Here is a 22,471-nt window from a genome sequence, read left to right on the forward strand (position 1 = left end):
GGGCGCCGCGCTCCTCACTCCAAGATGGCGGCGCCGCCGGCATCCGCCTGACCTCCCGCCCACACCTAAGATGGCGGCGGCGCCGCGGGCGGTGCGCGCCCAGCCCCGGGGTGGCCGCCCCAGCCGGGGAGTCCCTGCCCGCACCAAAGATGGCGGCGCGGCGCCGGGCGGAGCCGAAGCCGGGGCCGGGGGCGGGCCGGGGGCGCGGCCGCCACCGCCCCGGAAGCGCCGCGCGGCCCCCGCCAGCTGGTTGTCATTTGGTGCGGCCGCTCGGTCCGGGCGGCACGGGCTGGGCAGCGGCCGCGCGGGGACCAGCGAGGCACCGGCTGCGGCGGCCGCCGGGGGGGTGGGGGGCGGGGAAGGCGGCAGAAAAAACACACGGAAAAAGACGCGAAACAAGGCGGCGGCAGCGAGGGCTGCGCGCCGGGGACACGTCGCCGGCTACCGAAAGCTGTCGATTGCCTCGTCCTTCCAGCTCCCCCGCAGCATCGAGCCCGCGGAGCCCCCCCCCCGGTGCGGCCGGTACATGAGGGGCACGGCCCGGCCGCAGCCTAGCCGAGCCGCCGCAGGGCAGGGAGCGCCCCGAGCCGCCGCCGCCGCCGGACCCCCGAGCGCTGCGCCCCGAGACAGAGCCTGCCCCGACCCCGCCGGGCGACCCGGGAGAGCCGCTTAAACACCTTCCATGGGGGAGAGAGGAGCCCGGCCGGCCGCGCCTTCCCCTCCCTGCCGGAGGCTGCTGCGCTGCTGAGGTAAAACCCCTCCTGCCTTGCCCGGCTCGAGCGAGGGCGGGGGACGCGCGGGGCACCCACAGCCCGGCCCCGCTGGATGCCGAGTGCCTGAGGAGGGAGCGCGTTCCGGGGGCTCGCTGGGCTGCGGGAGCCGCGATTCCCGGGGAAGGAGGCGAGCCCCGCACCACAAAACACCCTCCCGGCAGCAGAGAGCGAGAGAAAACCTCCTTCCCCTTCCTCCTGCACAACTCGCTGTCCCCTCCCTTCCCTTTCCCGAACGGTGAACGCTGATTTCTGAGATGAAAACCTTCCTCCTCGGACAGCCAGGACTCATATGAAGGACACGCAAATATTGGATGATAAATAAGAAGCGAGTCTGGCGAGCTCAGAAACCCAGCCCAGAAGGAGCAGCATCAAGAATCCACCCTTCTCCTGCACAACTCACTCCCCACCCAACACACAGAGAATACTGATTTCCTGAGATAAGATCTAACCCTTTTAAACAACCGCACACACACACGGTGTATATTATTGCTAAATATAATAGGTTAAACCCAGCAGCACGGGATAAAGCCTCTTCTGCAACTCACTCCCCCATTTCACCCTTCTGAATGCTGAGATCCTGAGGTAAATTTTTCCCTTGTCCACAGCAAAGACTCTTTTTGAACAGGACACAAATATATATTAGATTATAGAGATGTATTAAATTATTCCAGATTTAAATCTATTTTTTGCTGCCAAGGGGTTGAGGGACCAGACGTCATTGTATTTTTTTTTTCTTCCCTCTTAACTCATTTATGGGCGAGTCAAGGCTGCTGAGGAGGAAAAAAACAGGATAGTTAGAATCTCTTTATCCTTATTGCCCAGAAGCTTATTCTCTCATTGCTGTGCATTTCCTTTAGAAAAAGGAAACCTCTTATTTTGTGAACCAAAGATTTATTTTTCCCTTCCTCCTGGCCAAAGGAAGGAAACGGACACAAATTGACACATTGAAATAGTTGAAGAGATCTGTCTTTTGCAAACAAAAAGTAAACATCTTTACCCGAATCTGAAATCAATAGCGTGGAGGGAGAAACTGGAATATCTAGCGAAAAACAGGATACTTGCTAATCTTGCCTCACAAGAGGACAAGCTAAACACTAAACATCAACTTGTTCTTACAGGGAGGATTCAAACCCTAAATATAATAAATGGGGGATTACGGGTTTGGAGTGTTAGTGCAAAACAACACTGGAAATAAGTCAGCTTTTCCAGTCAGATTTCATCCACATCTGCAGCCTCCACACCATCATCAAAATGCAACCCCCAGCCCTGCTGCTTTTATAAATAATAACACAGCTGCCAATGGCAGTAGTGCTGGGTCAGCTTGGCTCTTTCCTGCTCCAGCTGCCCATAATATTCAGGATGAGATTCTGGGGTCAGAAAAATCTAAAACTCAGCAACAGGAAAAGCAAGAGTCCCTAGAAAAACAGCAGCTTTCCCCTGGTCAAAGTCAGGAAGCAGGCATGCTCTCTGAACCTGAGAAAGCTAAAACTGAAGAAAACCAGGGCGATAATTCTTCAGAGAATGGCAATGGGAAGGAGAAAATAAGAATAGAATCGCCGGTTTTAACAGGATTTGATTACCAAGAGGCTTCGGGGCTTGGTACTTCGACACAGCCCTTGACATCCACTGCATCTTCTCTGACTGGTTTTAGTAACTGGTCTGCAGCTATTGCTCCTTCTTCTTCTACAATAATCAATGAAGATGCAAGTTTTTTCCACCAGGGAGGGGTCCCTACTGCCTCAGCTAATAATGGTGCTCTGCTGTTTCAGAATTTTCCACATCACGTCAGCCCTGGCTTTGGTGGTAGCTTTTCCCCCCAGATCGGACCCCTCTCTCAGCACCACCCTCATCACCCCCATTTCCAGCATCATCACAATCAGCATCAGCAACAGAGGAGGTCTCCTGCAAGTCCTCACCCACCTCCATTCACACATAGAAATGCTGCTTTTAATCAGTTGCCTCATTTGGCCAATAATCTTAACAAGCCACCTTCTCCGTGGAGCAGCTACCAAAGCCCATCGCCCACCCCGTCCTCCTGGAGCCCCGGCGGCGGCGGATACGGCGGGTGGGGAGGGTCCCAGGGCCGAGACCACCGCCGGGGACTGAACGGAGGGATAACCCCCTTGAACTCCATCTCGCCCTTAAAGAAGAATTTTGCAAGTAATCACATCCAGCTGCAGAAGTATGCACGACCCAGCTCAGCCTTCGCTCCCAAATCCTGGATGGACGACAGCTTGAACAGAGCTGACAACATTTTTCCTTTTCAGGTGAGCACACACTGTTGTATCCATAAGAAAAAAAAAAAACCCCTCTCCCCAAAGAGCATTAAAATGCCCTGGTTGTGGGATTTCTGTGCTTGCTACTGGAAAAAAAACATATGGCTGACTTGAAATGTCATAGTAGGAATGATCCTCCAAGCTGTGATTCATGGGTTTTTTTAACAGTGATGGTCTTAAATATCTATTGCCCACCAGCCATCTGTATTGGCCACTTTGCTTCAGCTTAATACTTACACGCAGACAGAAATAGCCTATGAAGAAATGCACTTACAAGTATTTCTACAAAGAGGAAAAAGGAGAAAAAAGTGCCTGGTGGAGTATGAAAAATTTGAGGCCTTTTAAAATATTCAGCATTGTACCACATCTGAGAAAAAGTATGGAGTGATTGTATTTGGTTTTACAGTATCACATGGGCTTGCAGTGCAACATAATTTTTGTAGCATTTTGGGGGGAACTTTGCTCTTTACAAATAATGGTAATCAGTGCAGTTTGCTCTCCTCAGGAATGGCAGCAAATTTTGGTTACAGGCCATTAAATCAGCACTAAAAATAGATGTGGATGAGATCAGTTGGTGGTCTCCTATATTTTCCTGTGGCCTTCTCTTGGCAGGAGGCAGGTTGTCTGGCAGCTCAGCCTCTCCTTCTGGGCTGACTTGTTATGAATTTGAAAAGAACTGTATAATGTTGACCCTAATTTACAGCAGAAATTAAACCAGAGGTCCCCTTCTTTTCATCTGACCACCAGTTAAACCCAGCTTTTATGTGTGTGTGCGCCTTTTGTAAACTCCTTTAGGGTGAATTGAAAGACCCAAGAGTTCTTTTACATTTCCAGGGTTGTTTTTCAAGCCCTTCAAATGAGGGCAAAAGTAAAATTCTCAACGTGATTGCAGTGTTTCTTGCCACACTGCAAGAACTGGGGTGACCTACTTTAATACAATTTCCAGGATACAAACTGTGCAATGTGTCTCATGATGTAAAGAAACAAATACATTTAACAGTGACTTCGTGGATTTGTGCATAGTTGGGTTCTTTGCAAACTGCAGGTTTTTGGTGGTGTGCAGGGCCTGCTGACAGCACAGCAGCTGCTGGCAATAACTTTCCTTTAGAGCCCTTTTTTTTTCTGCTGCAGTGCTACTGACTGGTTCACTATCAGGTAGAGCCCTTCTAAATTTAGAATGCAGAGTAATAATTGATTTTAATGTCAGGATTTGTAATGAATATAATGAAGCTGTGTCCAGCATACCCAATTTATCCAGTGAAACCATTAGAAAAAGGGACCCAGCTGGAGCTGGTCTTTTTTCAGCCTCACTGCAGCGAGCTTTGGCTCACGGTTTGATTCGCTCTGTACCCTGACACGTAGCTGATGTTGAGAGTGACAGAATGAGATCAAGTGTGTCCTTGCTGCTGTGTGTAAGCCCCAAATATATACACAGGCATAGCAATGCACTTGGATTGGCATCAAGGAAATTTCAGGAAACTGGCAAAGTCAACCTTGACTTCTGGATGGTGTTCCAGACACAGAATAGCAGACACACGTAGTTTGATCATAGTAAAGAAATCATTTTGGTGTGGCATGTTGATGTCTGTTTACATAAACACTCTGATGAAGCTGTACATGTCAAGACCAAGTCTGACACTCCTTCATGCCAAGAGAAGGAAAGTGTGGAGTGAAGTGCTTTCCAGTGTGTTACTATCACTTCTGTGAGGAAAAGGGCAGGGCAGCAGAACAGGACTTCAGCACTGCAGCCCTAGAAAGATGCTGATTAATTTTGAAGCCATCTTGGACAACTGCTTATTACAACTTTTTTTCTTTTGTGTAAAGTCTTTAGCTGCTTTGGTCACTTTAGCCGAGTGTTGAAAGCACAGTGAATTTTTGCATCACTGAAAACAAATGATATAAAATTTGACCTTTGATGTCTTTTTTTCTTCTTCTTGGCTATCATGGTTCTATGCCTGACTCAAAGCAGAATTTTGCTTATTACATATTTGTGTTCATGCATCTCTCTCTCTTTCTCTTTCTCTCTCTCTCTCTCTCTGCCCCCGAAGTATCCTTGCTGATGCAATCATGTACTGGACAAGGCTATTTTGTTACTGGAATCTTCTTAGATTCCTGTTTAGGAAATAATTGAAAGCTGTCTTCGCTGCAGCAACATAATGGAGTAATTTGATACAACAATCCCTTTCATTTAATATTTATGTTTTGCTGCTTAAATCATTAACAAGTGGTGCTGCAATCTAGTGAAAATGAGTTTCTTTAGAAGGCAAAATGTAAACCAGCAGTTGCAAATATTTGGGGATTACTTTCTTTTTTTTTTCTTTTTCTCAAAGGTTGTCTCTATTCCAGAGCTTGGTGACACACAGGGTTCTGTCTGTGTTTGGATGGAAATCTTAGGATAACCAGGAGTAAGAGCTCTTTTCCTCTTTGGAGAGGATGGCGTTGCATAATTTCCCTATAAGCCACTGCTGTGAACTCCTGCTCCCTTCAAACATCCCTGCCCATGGGATGAAATGGGTGTTCTCAATGGTGCAGATGAAAGGAAAATACTGTGGTGATCAGTTTGATAACCTTGCAATTTGATGATGCCTTGCCTTGGCACTGAGAGCTGCATGCAAACCCTGTGCTCTCTGCTCTAAGTGTTTTCCATTTGGAATCCTGTCTCCTACAATTCCCAAACGAGAATGTCTGTAGGAACCTCTTGCAGGGATGGAACTGGCAGCAAGGTCGGAGAAGACTTAACCAGATCTGTTAATGAAATTAAGTTTTGATGTTGTGCTTTAGCCACTGGGCAGGCTCCCCCCTTCAAAGATCTTTTGAAAAGAGAAAAGCCATTGTTCTTTGTGTGTTCGTTTGAAAAGGAAATGGTCTCCAAATGAAAAAACGGTTCCTGAATTAAAATGAAAAAGCAAAAAACGGAGTCTTTTGGCTCTCACAGCCTTCCCTGAAAATTAATATATGAAAATGCTTTGACTGTGGCACCTTACCAAGTTAGTGATTTTTAAGAGTAATTCCTTGTACTTCTCTCCCAGCAGCACTGACAAACTCAGTGCTCAGTAACTGCGTTTCACGGCAGCGCTGCCTTCAAGATTGTTTTGGCTTTTCTTTGGCTGTGTACTTGCACTTCCTCATGAGTGGAACATCCTGCCTGTTATGCAATGCATAAATCTTGCTTTGATAGGCATTTCCAGCTTTCCAGATCTCATCTTCAGTGCATGACGATGTTTTTTAAATGGCTCTCTGAAGGCAGAAGCAAGTGAAGCAATAGTGCTCAGCTTTCTGTAAAAATGCTTAAAAAGAATTTGTGTTTCTTCCCGGAATCAGGCTCAAAAATAACTGCCCATTGCAAAGAATTTTGTACATGAGAGCAGTTCATTGTATCCACTTGTTCAAAATATTTTTTCCTTTCTTCCCCAGTGGCTGGTTTCCAGGTATATAACCCCTTCCAAATCCAGCCAGGGCCTGTGCCAGGGAGACTTGCTCTTCCCCCGGGCAGATATGGAATGTTTGAGAAAACACATTCATGATTACAAAACGTGTTTGAATTCCGAGCTCTACGTCAGCATTTGTTTGCCCATAGAAATGGCCTGATTTAATAAGTGCATTAAACAAATTCACAGGGAACTGGAATTAAAAAAATAGTCTCTTGGATGCATTTGCCAAACTTTCCTCTTGAAGGGATCTTGCAAATCAATTTCTTTACCATGCCTCTTAGTTTTAATATTTGGGTTTGAGGAACCTTTTCATAACTCACAATGGCTGGCTGCATAAAAAGAGGTTATTTGTTTTGCAGAATTTAATTTTTATTCTAGCAACAGCAATTATTCCCAGAAATGTCAAGGTATCATCTGAAAACAGAACAAATACTTGAAGTTGGGTTTTGAAACCTGTTTCCCCATTTTTCTGTAACTCCATCAGCTGTGTAGTAATTAGTGTTTTGTGTGCTGTTCCCCACAGCTGCTGATCTGTGGGATTAGCAGCACTCTAATGTGGTATGACATGCACAAGTTAAGTGCTGTGGAAGTTAACACTGTTCTTGTTTTATAAACTTACTACTGACGTTAATACTTGGGCTTTGGCCCTCCCGTGTGTTTTTGACCTCGGGGTTTCTGTTTAAAGAGAGCTTTTGTTAGAAGCTATTTGAATTATGTTTGTCTTTTTCCTAAGATTAAAAGGAGTACTCTTATTAAGCATTTTGCTTTGAAAGTTGCATACTTAGAAGCCCAGCAAACAGTGAGAGCACAAGGTATTGTGGAAAATAATTTCTGGAAGATACATGATAAACTTAATATGCAGCTAAAATAGAATCACATGTGTTATAAACATTTCCAGTAAAGGTTTGTCATTTCTAACACTTAAAAAGTTCAAGTTGGACTAAACTTTGTGTTTTGTGCCACTTCACTTTTCCAGCTCTTTCTTATTGTTCCCTGGTGAAGCTATAAAAGATGATCCAGGCAGAATACAGCAACATCCTTTCAGGAAAAACCTGTTTATTCAAAGCCTTTAATTCACTGGATACTGGACTGGGAGCTGGAATACTGCACTTGCAGGATGCTGGGAAGGAGGAGAAGCTTACCCAGAAGCATAATCCAGTCCAAATTTGTGTTGCAATTAAAAGAGAAATGTGGAACTTGTATTTAGGATGATAAATATGGTGATATTGCCTCTCCTGTGCCTGAGACACGTGACTTTGGAATTGTGGGAATTGGGAACAAGGTTTCAGAAAGTTTCAGGCTTGTCATGCTATAATTAAGGTACAAATGTAGCTGTGAGGTTTTTGATTTGCACAATTACTCTGGTTTGACAAAGATTTAAATGGATAAAACAAGCCCCACTTTCACAACTACACCTAATCCATAAGTGCTGATCAATAAATTGGTTAATGCAGTGGCATCTTTTGCATTATTACTGATGGCTTGGACTTCAGATCAAGCTTATTTTAAGAGATTAGGCCCAGTCTTAGTTACCAGCAAGTGTTCATCCCTTGATTTTTTTTGTGTGATTTGGGATTTAACACTGGAAGGCCCATCCTGGGAAGTGTTCTCACGTTCTGGCCTCTAAATTATTCATGTGCTGGTAATGCTGTGGGTGCAGATCAAATATCATGAACTTTCCCTTTAATAGTTAAGTTAAATGCACATTTTTCTGATGTGCAAGAACATTAAGGTATGGGATTTTTAAATTCAAAGTATGATCTTCCTGTGCAGGAAAAATTGACGGGGAATTTCTTTTGCGTGGGAGGATGACCCAGTGTATATCATACGTGTTATGCACCAAGTGACTTTCTCTTTGGGATGAAATGTCTTCGGACTTTGAAAAATAAAGTTGGAATAGGGGTTAGAATTTAATTTTTCTGTAGGCAGAGATGGCCAGAGCAGAGTCCAGAAGTGGTTTGTTGGCTATTGTAGGACATTTACAGACTCAATAATTCATTCTTCACCAGATCTGCAGGCTGTCACCTCTTGTACACTGTGCAAACAGCACTGCTTATTCCAAATTATGTTTAATTAATGTCTTTTGAAATGTTTTTTTTGGCTGAAACTTTAAACATAGTCATGTGTTAAGACTGCAGATTGATTTCTTTCTTTTTGGTTGTTTTGTGGCTTTTGTTTGTTTAATTTGGTTTGTATTTTGTTTGTTTGGGTTTCCTTTTTAAATTTTTTTATTGTGGCCTTGTGTTTACCTGATATCTTTCTGCTTCAGTTCTGTTTCCCAAGGATAAAAGTGTGTAGCCTTTGAGCCCTCTGATAAAGCAACATTTTAGATGCACTAAACAAACTTGTGTAAAGCCAAGTTCTTTTGGAACCCAGGTAAATAATATCAGGCTGTGGTTGCCACATTTTGTTACTGAATTGTACATACTCTGCTTTAGTCCAGGGTAGTCATTACCCCAATGTATTTTCTTTATAAATAAATAAGTGTACAGTAGCAATCCAGCTCCAAAGCACTGCAACTTTGAGAATTGATTCATTAAAACCATCACCATGTTGTTATTCTCTCTACATGAAGTCTTGAAGAAAACATCATTTTTTCCTAAGTTCAGTGTGGTTTATGTGCTTTATAATTCATGAGTAACATGTATATGAGAAAAGTTCACATTTAGTTACCAGTTCATGATCAATATCTTTATTATTAGAGCTATTTTTGACGTTATAGAATGAAATGCAGAGTTATGCATTTCTTCAGGGATTTGGCCACTCCCACTAACCTTCACCAGCCTTTATTTCTTCTTTTGTATATAATAAATGGATATATTTCAGATGTGTTTCTGCTAAAATGTCTTGGAAGTTAAGACTGACGAAATCTGAGCTACTGTTTTCAAGGCAGTTTCACTATAAAAAGGACTTTAATTTGTATAAAAATTCTCAAAACTACCAGTGGTGACTTTCTCCAGTAGTGTGCAACCTTTCAGTGTCAGGGCAAATCAACTAAACAAATGAATTTTTTTTTTTTTTTAATAATAAGCATTGTGCAAACCTCTGACCCAGCTGTGCGTGGCATTTTGGCTGGCCTTTATTTAGGACTGACATCTTTTCATTGGATAGATGTACACAGGCTTCCTGACATACCAAGTTTTAGCCATTCCTCCTATTTCTGGGATTGGTGATAGGTGCAGGTGGGAATATAACCAGTTAATCTTTTGTACAAGTGTGCAGGGTCGTGTTTTAAAGTGTTTGCAGTGTGATTCACCCTAAAAAAGGGACAGCTTGTGGTTCTCTTGAAAAAGAAAATAAATTCCTCAGCACCAACAGCTTCCATTGGAGGACATGCTTCCCTGAGAGCCAACCAGTTCAATTCTATTTTTTCCCTTCAAATGTTTAAATTCTCTCAATATTAAAAAGTTAGCATTGCAGCAAGCCCTTTGTTACTACAGGTCAAGCCAACACGGCACAGATATTTTAGAGAGAAGAGGCTTCCTTCAGGCTCAGGTGCTCAGCACAATAAACTGGGAATTACCTGACCCGGGTCACGTCCTTGGTGTCTCTCAGACAACTGAAATGTGAAGTGCCACAACTCCACCAAGATTTGGAATTACTGAGGATCTGCACTTCATGAAATTAGAGTTTTGTAGCTGTTCATGGGGTGGGCTTGAGGTTAACACAGGAATTCAGGAAGGAGAAGCTGCTGAGGGACATCAGGTTTTCAGAAAATGCTCCCACCTGTGTTTTAGGCTATTTTTGTCATTTTGGGAGGACTGCTGGAAATGGCAGAGATTGCCTTTTAATATCCATTCCTGAGTTACTCAACTGTTGGATCCTAATGGATCCAAAACCTGAGGGCTTGTACTCACTCCTGCTAAGGGACTTTAGTGTAACTAGAGTTTGAAATAGGCAAGAGCTAGCAATGCATAAACCAAACCAATAAATTAATTCTGCTAGGAAAAGCAGAAAACTGTAGGAAATACGTGAGAGAAAAGCACATTTAGAATTTTAGAATTTAAATGCTCCTGATAGTTTCTCTAAGGTGCCTCAATTATCTTGTAATAGAAATGACCACGGAAATAAATCCTGTGGGGACACAGGGCAGTGCTGTGCTTTTTGTAGCAAATTTGATATTTGCTAGACTTAATAAAGGAGCTGGTTCCAAACTCTGGCCTTTCTAATGCTATTTGAGACACAGCACATCCGGGTTGGAATACGTGGCCTGTTCTGTCTCAGTAATAAACTGTTCTGAAGAGAGGAGAAATACCAGGAAATTTGATTGAAAAATGGTATTTTTTAGTGATCAGAATGTAATTTACAACTTGGAAATGCATCAGGAGCTTGTGAGTTCCTGCTCTTGGAATAGTCTGAGGTATTCAAAGTCGAGAACGAGGGATCAGTGAAATCAAGAACGGCCCTTGCAACATGAAATTGCTGCTGCTTCAGCACTGAAATAAAGCACTTTATAACTCACCACTGCCTTTAAAAATATTTCAAGCTGGATCTGTGTGCTTTGGAGAAATTTCAGCTTCACAGCCAGTGTTAGGGACAAAAAACATACTCAATGCTGGAATAACAAGAGTCCTGGAGAAGGAGTTGAGAGCAAAAATGTCCTGAATTGCTCACGTTTCTCTTTCTTGTTTCAACAGAGAGTTCCCAATGCTTGGGTTCAATTCAGAGGGGATTCCTTAGAGCAGGAATGAAATAAAATCTTTAGAGCCAATGTTAGAGAGCTTCTTGGACAGAAAAAAATTAAAATCAGGGTGGATTAATGTAATTGTATAAAATTCTTTCCAAGTCCAAATGTATAAATACACAGAAAGCATGGATATGTGAATAATATTGCGAATTAGAGTGATTTTTGCCTCCCTTTGGGACCTTTTATGACACTGTAAAGATTTCAGAGATTACAAGAAATTTCAGTAATTCTGAATTTTCCAATTAAAATAGAGAAGTGCCAGGATATTTGATGTTGTCTTTTGCTTCTATAACATCAGATTTGTATGATGTGGGATTTATTTGGTTGAGAAAGTCTGACCTGTGCGCGTGTTAAATGATGGCTTTGGTTAATAGGAAGGAGAAATATTTGGTGTTAGACTTCATTGGTTATGATAAGATTATTATAGATCAGGTTAATATTTAAGAATATTATAAATTTTAATATTCCTTTATCAGACTCCCTATGGTATATGGTTTTTGCTTAATTCTGCTGTGGTTATGTAGAAGAAAAGTGTAGTTTTTGTGTTTCAGGTGCTCTTGTTTAACACTGGCTCTGTTTGTGTTTGCTTGCAGGATCGCACGAGGACTTTTGACATGCACTCACTGGAGAACTCCCTAATTGACATAATGAGGGCTGAAAATGATTCACTGAAAGGTAAATTTAGACAGAGACTGTTTCCTGCAGTAAATAACTGGGGAGAGTGGCTTACTTAGAGCAAGAGACTTCAGTTTTGGTTAGGAAAAGCGAATTGACCTTGTGCACCTGATGCCTTTTTTCAGCTGCTCGAATGAAGCTGTTACAACACAGGAGCACTTGAGGGTGTCTGTCCTTGTCCAGAGCAATGCAGAACACAACCACAGGCTGACCTGTTGTGTTGTTTGCCAGGGGTTTTGATCAACTTCAGGAATCTTGTGCAGCTCAGCAAGAATTAACTTTTTGCTTAATAGGGTTTTCTTGATGAAGTCATAGCTTTTTCTGTCTTGGGAAGGAATAAGGTTTATCCATGTCCTTTTGAGAAAAACACAGAGTTTTTCATCTTTTTTTACCTTTTTGGAACAATTGGGAAAGGAAAAGAGAGGTTGAAGTGACTTGCATTTGGGATTTATCTCTTTTTTTTTTTCTTTTGTTTTTTTGCCAAAGGTGATCTTGCTTTGGAAATATCTCCGCTTACAAAGTATTCAAAGTATTGTCTGCACATAAAAAATGAATAGAAACTGCTTATGGTCTACAAGTCAGAGCTGTAGTTTCATGTCCTGTAGGATGAGTAATCCATTTCAGTTCAGCGGTTACTTGTATGAGTGCAGTAGTCAAATTCTCACACACACTTCTTACCTAACCACCCACTTTTGTTACCAGTCATGAGACCACTAAAAAAAAAACAAACCTGCTCTTGTGGTTTCTGCAAGTAAATTCCTTTTGATATCAAGGCTTGTGGTGGTAATGAAATCTGACTTGTTTTAATAGTGATTCTTGCTCAGAAGACCAACCTTTGATAAACTGGCAAGAACTTGTGTTTGTTGCCTTCTCTGTGGTCTGGAAATGCAGCTTGAGTTTCCCATCCCCAGTGCTGTGCAGAAATTCAGTGTGGTGAGAAACACCATGAAATACTTCCCTATTGAAATGACAGGGAGAGCCTGATGTGGATAAAAGTGATGCCAAATGAATTAAAACCCCAAAATACCTTCCCTCCTTATGCACTGGGGAGCAGGCTTTTATTATTTCATTTGGTTTATGTTCTGTATGGCAACATCCTGTGCCCCCAGCATTGTATACAGAACCAAGAATGAGGTGCCTTTCCTTGACTGAGCACCTGGGATTTGCCCCAAAACCTTCTATCCAACCTCCAGGCAGTCCCAAACCAGGTTACAGCTCTGAAATCTGGCCCAAGGTGACATGGCCATAGAGCAAATAAAATCTCCCTTTAAATCTGAATTTAACAAAGTCTGCTTCATAGGTATTTATGGTCAGCTACTAAGCAAGGGTACTTCTGAAAGTGGCTTCATGTTTAGTTTAAATGCTTTGAAAAGGCTCTTTGCAGTTGAACTATTTCTTTTTGAGTGCTTAGCATGTTTTAAGAGTGATGGAATAAGCATGTCAGCAAAGAATACAAAGTTCTGACACGCATTAATTCCTGCTTTAGCCTGGGTGTTAATCCCCTCTGCAGAGTCATCTGTGGCTTCTCAAAAGTTCTGTGTGCCTTGTCTCACACTGATTGAAGCACAGGGATATCAGTGAGGTCCTGTCTGGGAATTATTGCTTAGATTCCTTGTGAATTATTCTGTTTCACAGTTGACAGTTACATAACTGTACAGAAAAAAGCCTCAAAGCCGAGATGAGACACTTAAGTGACTCTACATGAAATACTTTGTTGTGAAGCCTCATTTTTCAAGGATCTCCTCATCAAGAACATGAACTTTGCTTACAGTGAAGTGTGCAGTGCCTGAATTTGGCTGTGCTGCTCTGGCACAGCACTCAGTGACCGAGTTCCTGTCGTGTATTTAAGGAATGGATCTTTATTCAACCCAGCATCCGCCGTGCCGTGGTAACGCTGCAGAGATCATCCCTGAGTAGGGTGGGGTCTGGAAGGAGAGGAAATACCTTTAGTTAAACCAAGTGATACAGCTGGAAAAAAACTGTAAACTGCTGGGACAAAACATTCCACATCAGGTCTGGAGTGGGGCTCGTGATCACGAGCCCTTTGTGTTTATTTTCCGTCTGCTGTATCATTATGTCTTAACACAGATCCTGTCTCATGTTTTCTCTTTTCTTGCCCCATCTTTATTTAAACCTCAGATATAGAAATTTTTAAATAGGACAAATTATGTCTGTCAGCTCAAATCTTGTTTGCTGTTTCAAACACCTGCATTTAAATCAGCAGATCCATAAGAAGTTTTTCAGTTTGCATTTTAAATGGGTTAATCAGTGCACGCAGTGCTTTGAACTAAAGTTGGATACTCTCAGAAAGGAAAAGCTTCTGGGTTTGAGACTTTAAAAATAGCCTGGGCAAGACAGTAATAAAACATACTGTGGAGAGCAAGCTCAGAATGGCATGGAAATAATTCAGATGATCTAATAGGTCTCACTGCTATCTTGCGAGAGGTTTAATCCTGCCTCAGCATGAGTTTAGTGTGTAACACTAACAGCACCCCCTTCATATTGTCATGGACTGCCAGAGAAAGAGGTACTATGTAAAATACCCCTTCAAAGCAACTTAGAGTATGGGCATGATAATAGACATCAGTCACAGTTTGGAACCTGCTGTCTCTGGGAAATCATTTCCATCTTCAAATGATATGCTCAGAGCAGCAGGCTGGGAATTCTCTGATAAAATCATGAGTAGGAATTCTTCCAAATGTAACAAAATCCATTCACAGTGTGTTCTTCATGTCTGAGGTGATTAAGCTGTGCTAGGCTTGGATCTGTTTAGGTCAGTAATAATTACATTCTTAGGTTGTGTTGCTATATGAAATAAATAATATTTTCTGCATGAGGTTAAAAGGTGAATCTTACAGTGATTCAGTACACTCAGTATTACCTTTTAATGCTTTGAGGGGGCATTTTACCATTTTCTCCCCTTCTTTTAAGGTATATTTTTATCCCTGCTCAAATCCTCTTCCTCTGCTGAGCAGCTGCCATTTCAATATGTTATTTTTATCCAGCCCAGTGAGTGTGCTGCGTGCTGCACAGCCAATGTCAGCCTGCAGAAGCCTTTCCCTGGAGACTTAATTGCATCTTCTTTACAATGTACTCGGCCTCCCTGAGCTGAGCCTGGGATCCAGAGCCTGATTTTTGAATCTGGGTCTTCCAGATGGCAATTTGAGCATTACTGTAATAGTAGTAGATTGACTAAATATTTCCTTGTTAAGTGACACTGAAATGTCTTTAAATGCTTTATGACTGGTTTGCTACTGAAATATCCAATATTTCAGTTGAGAAGATCAGGTTATTGCCTGGAAATGATGCAAGGTGGGATGGATGAAAGCAGCAGGCCAGGACATCTGCTTCCAGCACTGCCAAGCACTCCCGTAAAATCTGGGTGTGAACAGCTCAGTGTCTGCAGGAATCCTGTGACTGTGACACAGTCTGAAAAACAAAACTTCTGAAAAAAAATGAAGGGTTTAGAAGTAGAGTAAGGTCAGACACTGAGAGGGTTGAACAGCAACCGTAAATTTTAGTTTTGAAAAGCCAGAATGCTGAGAAGTTGCACCATTCAGATTTCTCCAAGCAAACAGAGAGACTGAGCTGTATTTTAAAGCAATCACCAATCCCTTAATATTCACCTCAAAAACCATGGCAGAATTGAAGAAAATATGTAAACCTTATAAAATGTTCTTTGATGAAAGGGATCCAAATAGTTTTGAGAGCTTTTTTTGAATATTGGATAAGAATCTGAACTGGTTGTTTCTTCTCGAGCCGTATGGATTATGCAGCATGTTCTTATTAATGAAGTAGAATGGGACATTTGGGTTTCTGTGTGATCCCGAAAATTAATGAGAATCTGCTGAGAATCAGTCCCAATTCCCTTTAGGGAGGTTTAGGGTCCTTTTTATATGCACAGGACAAAATCTGACCTACTTTAAAATGTAAAGTAATAGGTTCTGAGGTTTTTCACAGCTGCTGTGGTGGTTGTACCTCAGACTTCTGGAGTGATCTCCTTGGCCAGAACCTAAGGGTTACTCATTTGCAAGTTTTTAATGTATCCAGCTTCAAATGAAATGAACAACCCCTTCCTTTCAGGCTGCAGACAGTTCAGGTTTGCTTTCATTTTCTTTGGAAACTGTTGATGACTTACCGTGTGAATGTTTCATCCTCAGGATCTTCCTGACTTTTGCCTCCTGTGCCAGGAAAGGCTAATGGGATTTGCAGGCCTGAGTGTATGTTAATTAAGAGGAAAACCAATTCTTTTACTATGTCACAATGTTGCAGAACTGGGTCTAATAGCACCAAACTACAGCCCATGCTGAGGGAGCTGGGATGGGGGAAATTCTGTGGGAATTTTATTTGAAATCAGCAGTTCCCATGCCTGTTGCAATCCACTGTTTTCAGGTGGGTTAAAGCAGGAGTAATTTTACTATTCTATATTCTAAAATATTAACAAGTAAATTGTTCAAATTTCAAGCAAATTTCTTTCCAATTCTGGCTAATATTCAAAATTTTGGGGCAATACTCAATATTTTAATTTTTCAATTGAAGCGTTTGATGAATTATCCCTGCTTTTCCAATATTTGGGATTCATCACAGCTGTTGTTTAGAAACAGCCAACAATCCTGTAAGAGAATGAAATCACCTGGGCAACAGGAAGGGGCTAAAATCTTCTGTTAATAAACACTAAAATCAGATTCACAGATCGGATTCTAATCTGCCATAGAAGTAATGGATACAAACCATAAATAATGTATGATTTTACACTCATTAGCTGTTACCTCATAAACTTCCAGCCATTTAAATGGACATTTGGGTTTGTGGCTTCAACGAAATTGTTTGGAAGAGATGCTGGATTTCGTGAGGATTAGAAAGGCTAAACTGGATTGGGAAGAAAAAAATCCTGTCTGAACCTTGCAAAAAAAAAAAAAGGAAAAAAGGGGAATTCCCTTAGGTAGTACACAGGGAAGAATGATCTCTGATGAGGAAGGACTCCAGGAGCTGAGCTTGGTCAGTCTGAAGAAGGGAAGACCGAGAGGGGATCCCATCAATCCATATAAATATCTCCAAGCAGTGTCAGAGGATGAGGCCAGACAAGAACTACTGAGCAGTTTAAACTTTCTGATAATACCTGTCTATTATAGAAATGCTGGTCTTGATAATGAACATATCAAATAATAATCAAACAACTCTGGTTTTACTTCACCCCTGCAGGGTTTTGAGGTGGGGAAACTTTGATTTATGCTCTGTCCAAAATGGAGCCATTTAGCACTGAACCAGAGGGTATTGATGTAACCACCCTTTGAGACCAGGAAACTCCTTCCCCTGCCACCTCAGAGCAGTACAAAAATCCCAGGGTTTTCTGATCTTAATCCAATTTGGGAATCAGTGTCAGGATTCCTGTGAAATTCACTGGAGTAGACCTGGTTTTTTGTCCCGTCATTTCTCCCAGGCCCCTTGCCATGCTGTCCCATCTCCAGAGCCCGCGTGGAAAATTAAATGCCTCTCATACTTCTCAGACAAGATATTTCCTAGGAATGTATGTGCTGTAAATGATGTGGCAGTTAGAGCTCTTTAAAACACAGCAAAACATGGAAGTACTGCTGAATATTTGCATGTCTAACTCGGTGATTTGATCTTCAGAAGTGGTACAGCCAACAAAATCGTTCTGAATGCCGTGACAGCAGCCTTGCTAATCTGATTAAAACCTTTCTAAGGTTTTCTTGCTTTCTTTTTTATATTTGTGGCTTCGTGAAATTAATTCCATCCCTTTTTTTTTTTTAGAAGTGTGTTTAATCTTCTGCTTTGTTTAATATCACTGTCCACCAAGTGGGTTTTGGTTTGGTTTGGTTTGTTGTTTTTTTTTTCTTTTCTGAATTCTTGCTTTGATAATCTCTGACCATTCTGGATCATCTTCAAAGCAGCCTTTAATTTGGAGCTGTATTTCATGAGTGGTGTCTGTTCCTTGTTTTAGAAGACACTGAACTCTCCTGCTTCCCTTCCCAAACTGCTCAAAGTACCTGTCTTTTTGCTTTTTGCTCACTTTGTTCACTTTTTGCCTTGATGTTGAATCGTTTGAGTCTTTTGTTAGCCACATTTTCATGATCTCTGTCGTTGTGTTTGTGAGCCTTGAAATGGCATGAAAGAAGCAGAAAGAAAAGCCTGAAGTGCTTTTCTTAAGACTGGAGTTAAAGAAGAAATGGGTGCAATGAGAAAGGGGATGAGTTTTGAGAAAAAATAAGGAAGTGAATGCTGAGGTGTGAGTGTAAAGGGGAAAAATTTGGTCCTAAGAAAGTCATAACTTCTTTAGTTGTGGGCAGTCATTGCCTATACCCAAGAGTGACTAAAATCTGAATTTTTCATCAATTATTTAAGCTATTTCAAGAAAGAATCACGATGCACATAGAATTTGTGTACTGAGTATCCACTTACTTTAATCCAGCATTAGCTGGAATGGTAACAACTATTGCTGAGGCGAGTTTGAAAATACATTTTAGAGTAGATTTATCCATCCTTGGCTTAATGCTTTGTTGGTTGGAATGCAGATTGGTCAGCTGTAAGGGCAGGTTTTTTCCACTCCAGTGTTGATGGTTGGGCTGTCAGGTGAGTGGAGCAGTGACCTGCTGCCTCCAGAGAGGCACATGTCAAATGAGGTGCAGGTATTTCAGCTTTACTGAGAAATCCCATTAGCAGGAATCCCAGCTCAGCACTCAGATTGGGTATGAGAAAAGGATGAATGTTGTGCATGGAATGTGGGGATACTGATATAAATATGTACTGATATAAATGCTGCTGGTGCCTGGTCCTGTGCAGCACCTTTTGAATCCAGGCAGTGGAAATGGTGATTCTTTTAAAGCAGTGTTTTCATTTTCTCTTCCCATTTGGATTGGGTGTGGGGAAGTGTGTAGTACAGTTTTATCACATTGCTGGGAAATTGAGTGTCCTACCTGTGCCCTTTACTGGAAAAATGAAGAATGGGGAAATGTCACAGTACAGAGAGGTGAGTGTGCTTCATCGTAGAACCATGGAAGAGTTTGGGTTGGAAGGGACCTTGAAGCTCATCCGGTGCCACCCCCTGCCATGGGCAGGGACACCTTCCACTATCCCAGGCTGCTCCAAGCTCCGTCCAACCTGGCCTTGGACACTGCCAGGGATCCAGGGGCAGCCACAGCTTCTCTGGGCACCCTGTGCCAGGGCCTCCCCACCCTCACAGGGAAGGATTTCTTCCCCGTATCCCATCTGGCCCTGCCCTCGGGCAGTGTGAAGCCATTCCCCCTTGTCCTGTCACTCCATCCCTTGTAAATAGCTCCTCTCCATGTTTCTTGTTGGCTCCTTCAGGCACTAGAGGCCACAATTAGGCCACCCCAAATCCTTCTCTTTTCCAGGCTGAACAATCCCACTTTTCTCAGCCTTTCCTCATGGGTTGCTGTTGACTTGCTTGTGTTCCTGTTCCCTTCTTGTTTGGGAGTGAATTAAGAGGATGGTTAAAAAAGGAACCAAGGCCTCGTGTTGCATTCCAGGCTGTCTTGTGATCATTCCTTCCACAGACAAAAATAAGTTGCTTTGAACCTATTATTGTACTTAAGGAACTCCAGGTTTAGATCTCACAGTGTAAATCCAGCTCTTGCAAGTCACATGCAGGTGATCCAGGAAAAAGCCTGGACAGAATTCCTGGTGCAGGAATTGGTGATGGGGTGGACAGATAGCAGAGCTCTTGGGGTGAAATGCTGCATATAAAGAGCCCAGGAACACAGTGATACAAACCATGACAGCAAAAAGGAGATTTGGGAAGGTTTTACACCTTTTCATAAGTTGTTCAATAAATTCTATACTGGGTTCAATAAATTATTCTTGTCACTTACAAAATAAATTTTATCTAGCAATTTTTAGCATATGACATCCTATTCCTCCCTTCCCTCCTGTCAGAAAATCTGTCATTAATGAAGTTGAAAGTCTGTCATTAATGAAGTTGCCACGTTTGAAGTAGTTTTGTGGCTGAGAAGCTGACTCCTGTAATGCTTTTCCTTCTCCCAGCTGCAAACTCTGCCTTTCATTTCTTATTTTTCAAGTGAATATAGTAACACTTGAAGTGTTCAAAAGATAAATGCTGCCAATTATTCCATATCATAAACTGGAAGATGTATTGAGGCAAAAGATACGATGTTTTTCTAACTTGGTGTCTATTCTCCAGCAGTCATACATGAATTTAAAATAAGCTCAGTGCCATGAGCAGTAGGGTGCCTGCTTTTCTGAAATACAGTATAATTCCAACTAACATCCAGTCTCCAGCTGAGGGTTGTGCTCCATGATTTGCTCTTCTGCTTTTGGTTTCTTACCTCACACCCTGTGGGGGATCCTGGAGAAGAGTTATAATCAAATACATACAATATTTAAGGCTCCCACTTAAATTGATTTGCAGTATCCCACTGGAATATAATTGGAATTAGGGAACAAATATTGATCCCTGGTAGACAAAGCTGTAGCTGTGTCTAGGATTTGTTCAGGATTTATAGCAGGTTGGCTTGGGAGACTTCTCTGTGTTCTGCTGTTTGATAGCAAAGAAAACTTCAAAGTTACCTTTGAAGCTTCTGTATGTTAGAGATGAAGGAGGCTGAATTGGTTTTGTCACCTTTCAGGAGTAGTTAAGTGATTGTTGAAATGTAGGAAAATCCTGTCTGGAGGTTCCTTCAGTCCAGAGGCCCCGGTGGTCTGACAGAGCATCAGCAGCAAAGCAGTGACCTGGTGGTAGGTCTTAAAGCCCTCCCACAAACTGAACTCGGGGTTTTCAGAGTTAACCTTTTTCATCCCATTTCCCCATCAGGCTTAGGCTTGAACTTTGGAGTGCCCATCCCTGGAGGTGTCTAAGGAAGGCCTGGATGTGACCCAGTGCTCTGGGCTGGGTGACAAAATTGGGATCAGTCACAGGTTGGACTCGATGACCTTGGAGGGTTTTTCCAACCTCAGTGATTCTGGGATTCAGTAATTGCTGGAAGCATGTCCAGAGCTTTTTGGCTCAGTTGCCCAATGCAGTAGTTACCTTGAGCTCCTGACAGAGGTGGATTTGAAGCTGTGCTGGGCTGCAGTGGCAGAGTTGGAAGCAGGATGTTCCTTCCTGTCCCTGCCTGCCGCTGCAGCCTGGGAATCAGGGAATCCCAGAATGGTTGGGGTTGTTGGAAGGGAACTCTGGAGACCATCCAGTCCAACCCCTCTTCCAAGGCAGGGTCGCCTGGAGCAGGTGAGTTTGGAATTCTCCAGAGAGGGAGAATCCACGGCCTCCCTGGGCAGCCTGTAGGGAATGAGGGCCATCAGTGTGGGGGGCTTCTTCCCAAGGATGATTCTTTCCTGGCTGTAACTGCCCCATCTCTCCAATGAGGCAGCTTTGCTTTAGGCAGATTAAAGCCCTGAAAACTTGCAGCTCATTCCACACGCCTTGGAAACAGTTGCTTTCCCTTTCAGTGTTCCCAGCCTCTCCTCCAGCCCTGCTTATTTGATGTCGAAAGTTGTCAATGCTCCCTGTTCGCAGTTATTATGCTGAGAATCTGCTTTGTGCATTCACTCAGGTTCTACCTTTCTACCATGTGAACTCAATTAATTCAACATAATCACAGGTAAAACAGTGTTATTTACCAAAGGATTTTGTAGGGAGATTCTCCACAGGGTTTTTGAAGGAAAGAAACCTGTTTGCTTTTTGTCTGTCAGTTTTTTTGTGACGGTGACCTGGAATTGAAAATTAAAGCTTCTAGTCAGACTTGCACTTTGAGTGCTATGGAATAACAGAAACTTCATTTTGTTCCTGTTCTTGACAGAAGGAATGGTAAATACTTGTCTTCAGGCATCTGGCTTTACTTGAAATAAAGCATAATATTTGCATCTACAAGAGTACTCCTGTGTTTCAGCATTTGTTTGGACGTTTTGGACATAAGGTAGAGCTGTATTTCTTAACAACGTGTTTTTTTAAATCTCTTTTTACATTGTGTTTCTTGAAAAGTAAATTAGGAGGAAAAATACAAGTTTTGGCAACTCTGCTGCTTAATTTTGCAGAATCAGTAATTCCAGAGGTGCTAATCCTTGATTTTACTGTGCAGCCAAATTTAGGCTCCTTTGCTGGTTTCATGCTGACTTTGACATTGCTGAAAGTGTGTCAAATATACATTCTTCAGATGTATAAATAGAGCTGCTTAATTTTTGTAAGACTGTTTTAAGATTAATAAAATATTATTGGAATATTTTTCATTCTTTGAAGTTTGGTAGCGTTTGAAATCCACAAAAAAAGGGAACCTCTCAAATTCCCTTTTCATGGCTTGGTTTGGAAAACAATTTTTAGGACAGGGACCTCATTTGACAGTGTCAGAGGTGGCTGGGACTGTAAGATGCAAAGCTCTGACATGGAATACATTCACTGTCAGTATAGTTTTGTTAATATTTTGTTCAGTTTATTCTGTATTGACAAAATTTCTCCTGGATCAGGTGTCCTGGGCTGGTGCCCTCTGCCATGTATGGGCTGTTGTTCCACAGTCAGCACATCATGTGCTTGGAATAATTTGCCTGGAATGAGATTAAGTGCCTGAGCTGGGCAATGTTTCTGCACACATGCAAATGTCTCATGTTAACACTCATGGAACTGGTGACTGATCCCGTTGT

The 22,471-nt window shown here is 42.3% G+C and overlaps 1 protein-coding gene across 2 annotated transcripts in view; it reads left to right on the forward strand.

The window, feature by feature from the left end:
- Positions 1-278: 278 nt before the first annotated feature.
- The window catches only part of CPEB4 (cytoplasmic polyadenylation element binding protein 4), a 38,412-nt gene continuing 16,219 nt past the window's right edge, over positions 279-22,471 (forward strand). For both annotated transcript variants that reach the window (XM_048320325.1, XM_048320326.1), the window contains exons 1-2: positions 279-3,040; positions 11,761-11,842. In XM_048320325.1, coding sequence (XP_048176282.1) covers positions 1,919-3,040; positions 11,761-11,842 — 1,204 coding nt within the window. In that variant the 5' untranslated portion in view covers positions 279-1,918. The remainder of the gene's footprint in view (positions 3,041-11,760; positions 11,843-22,471) is intronic.

Source organism: Corvus hawaiiensis, chromosome 15 (genome assembly GCF_020740725.1).
Source record: "Corvus hawaiiensis isolate bCorHaw1 chromosome 15, bCorHaw1.pri.cur, whole genome shotgun sequence".
NCBI classification, from domain to species: domain Eukaryota; kingdom Metazoa; phylum Chordata; class Aves; order Passeriformes; family Corvidae; genus Corvus; species Corvus hawaiiensis.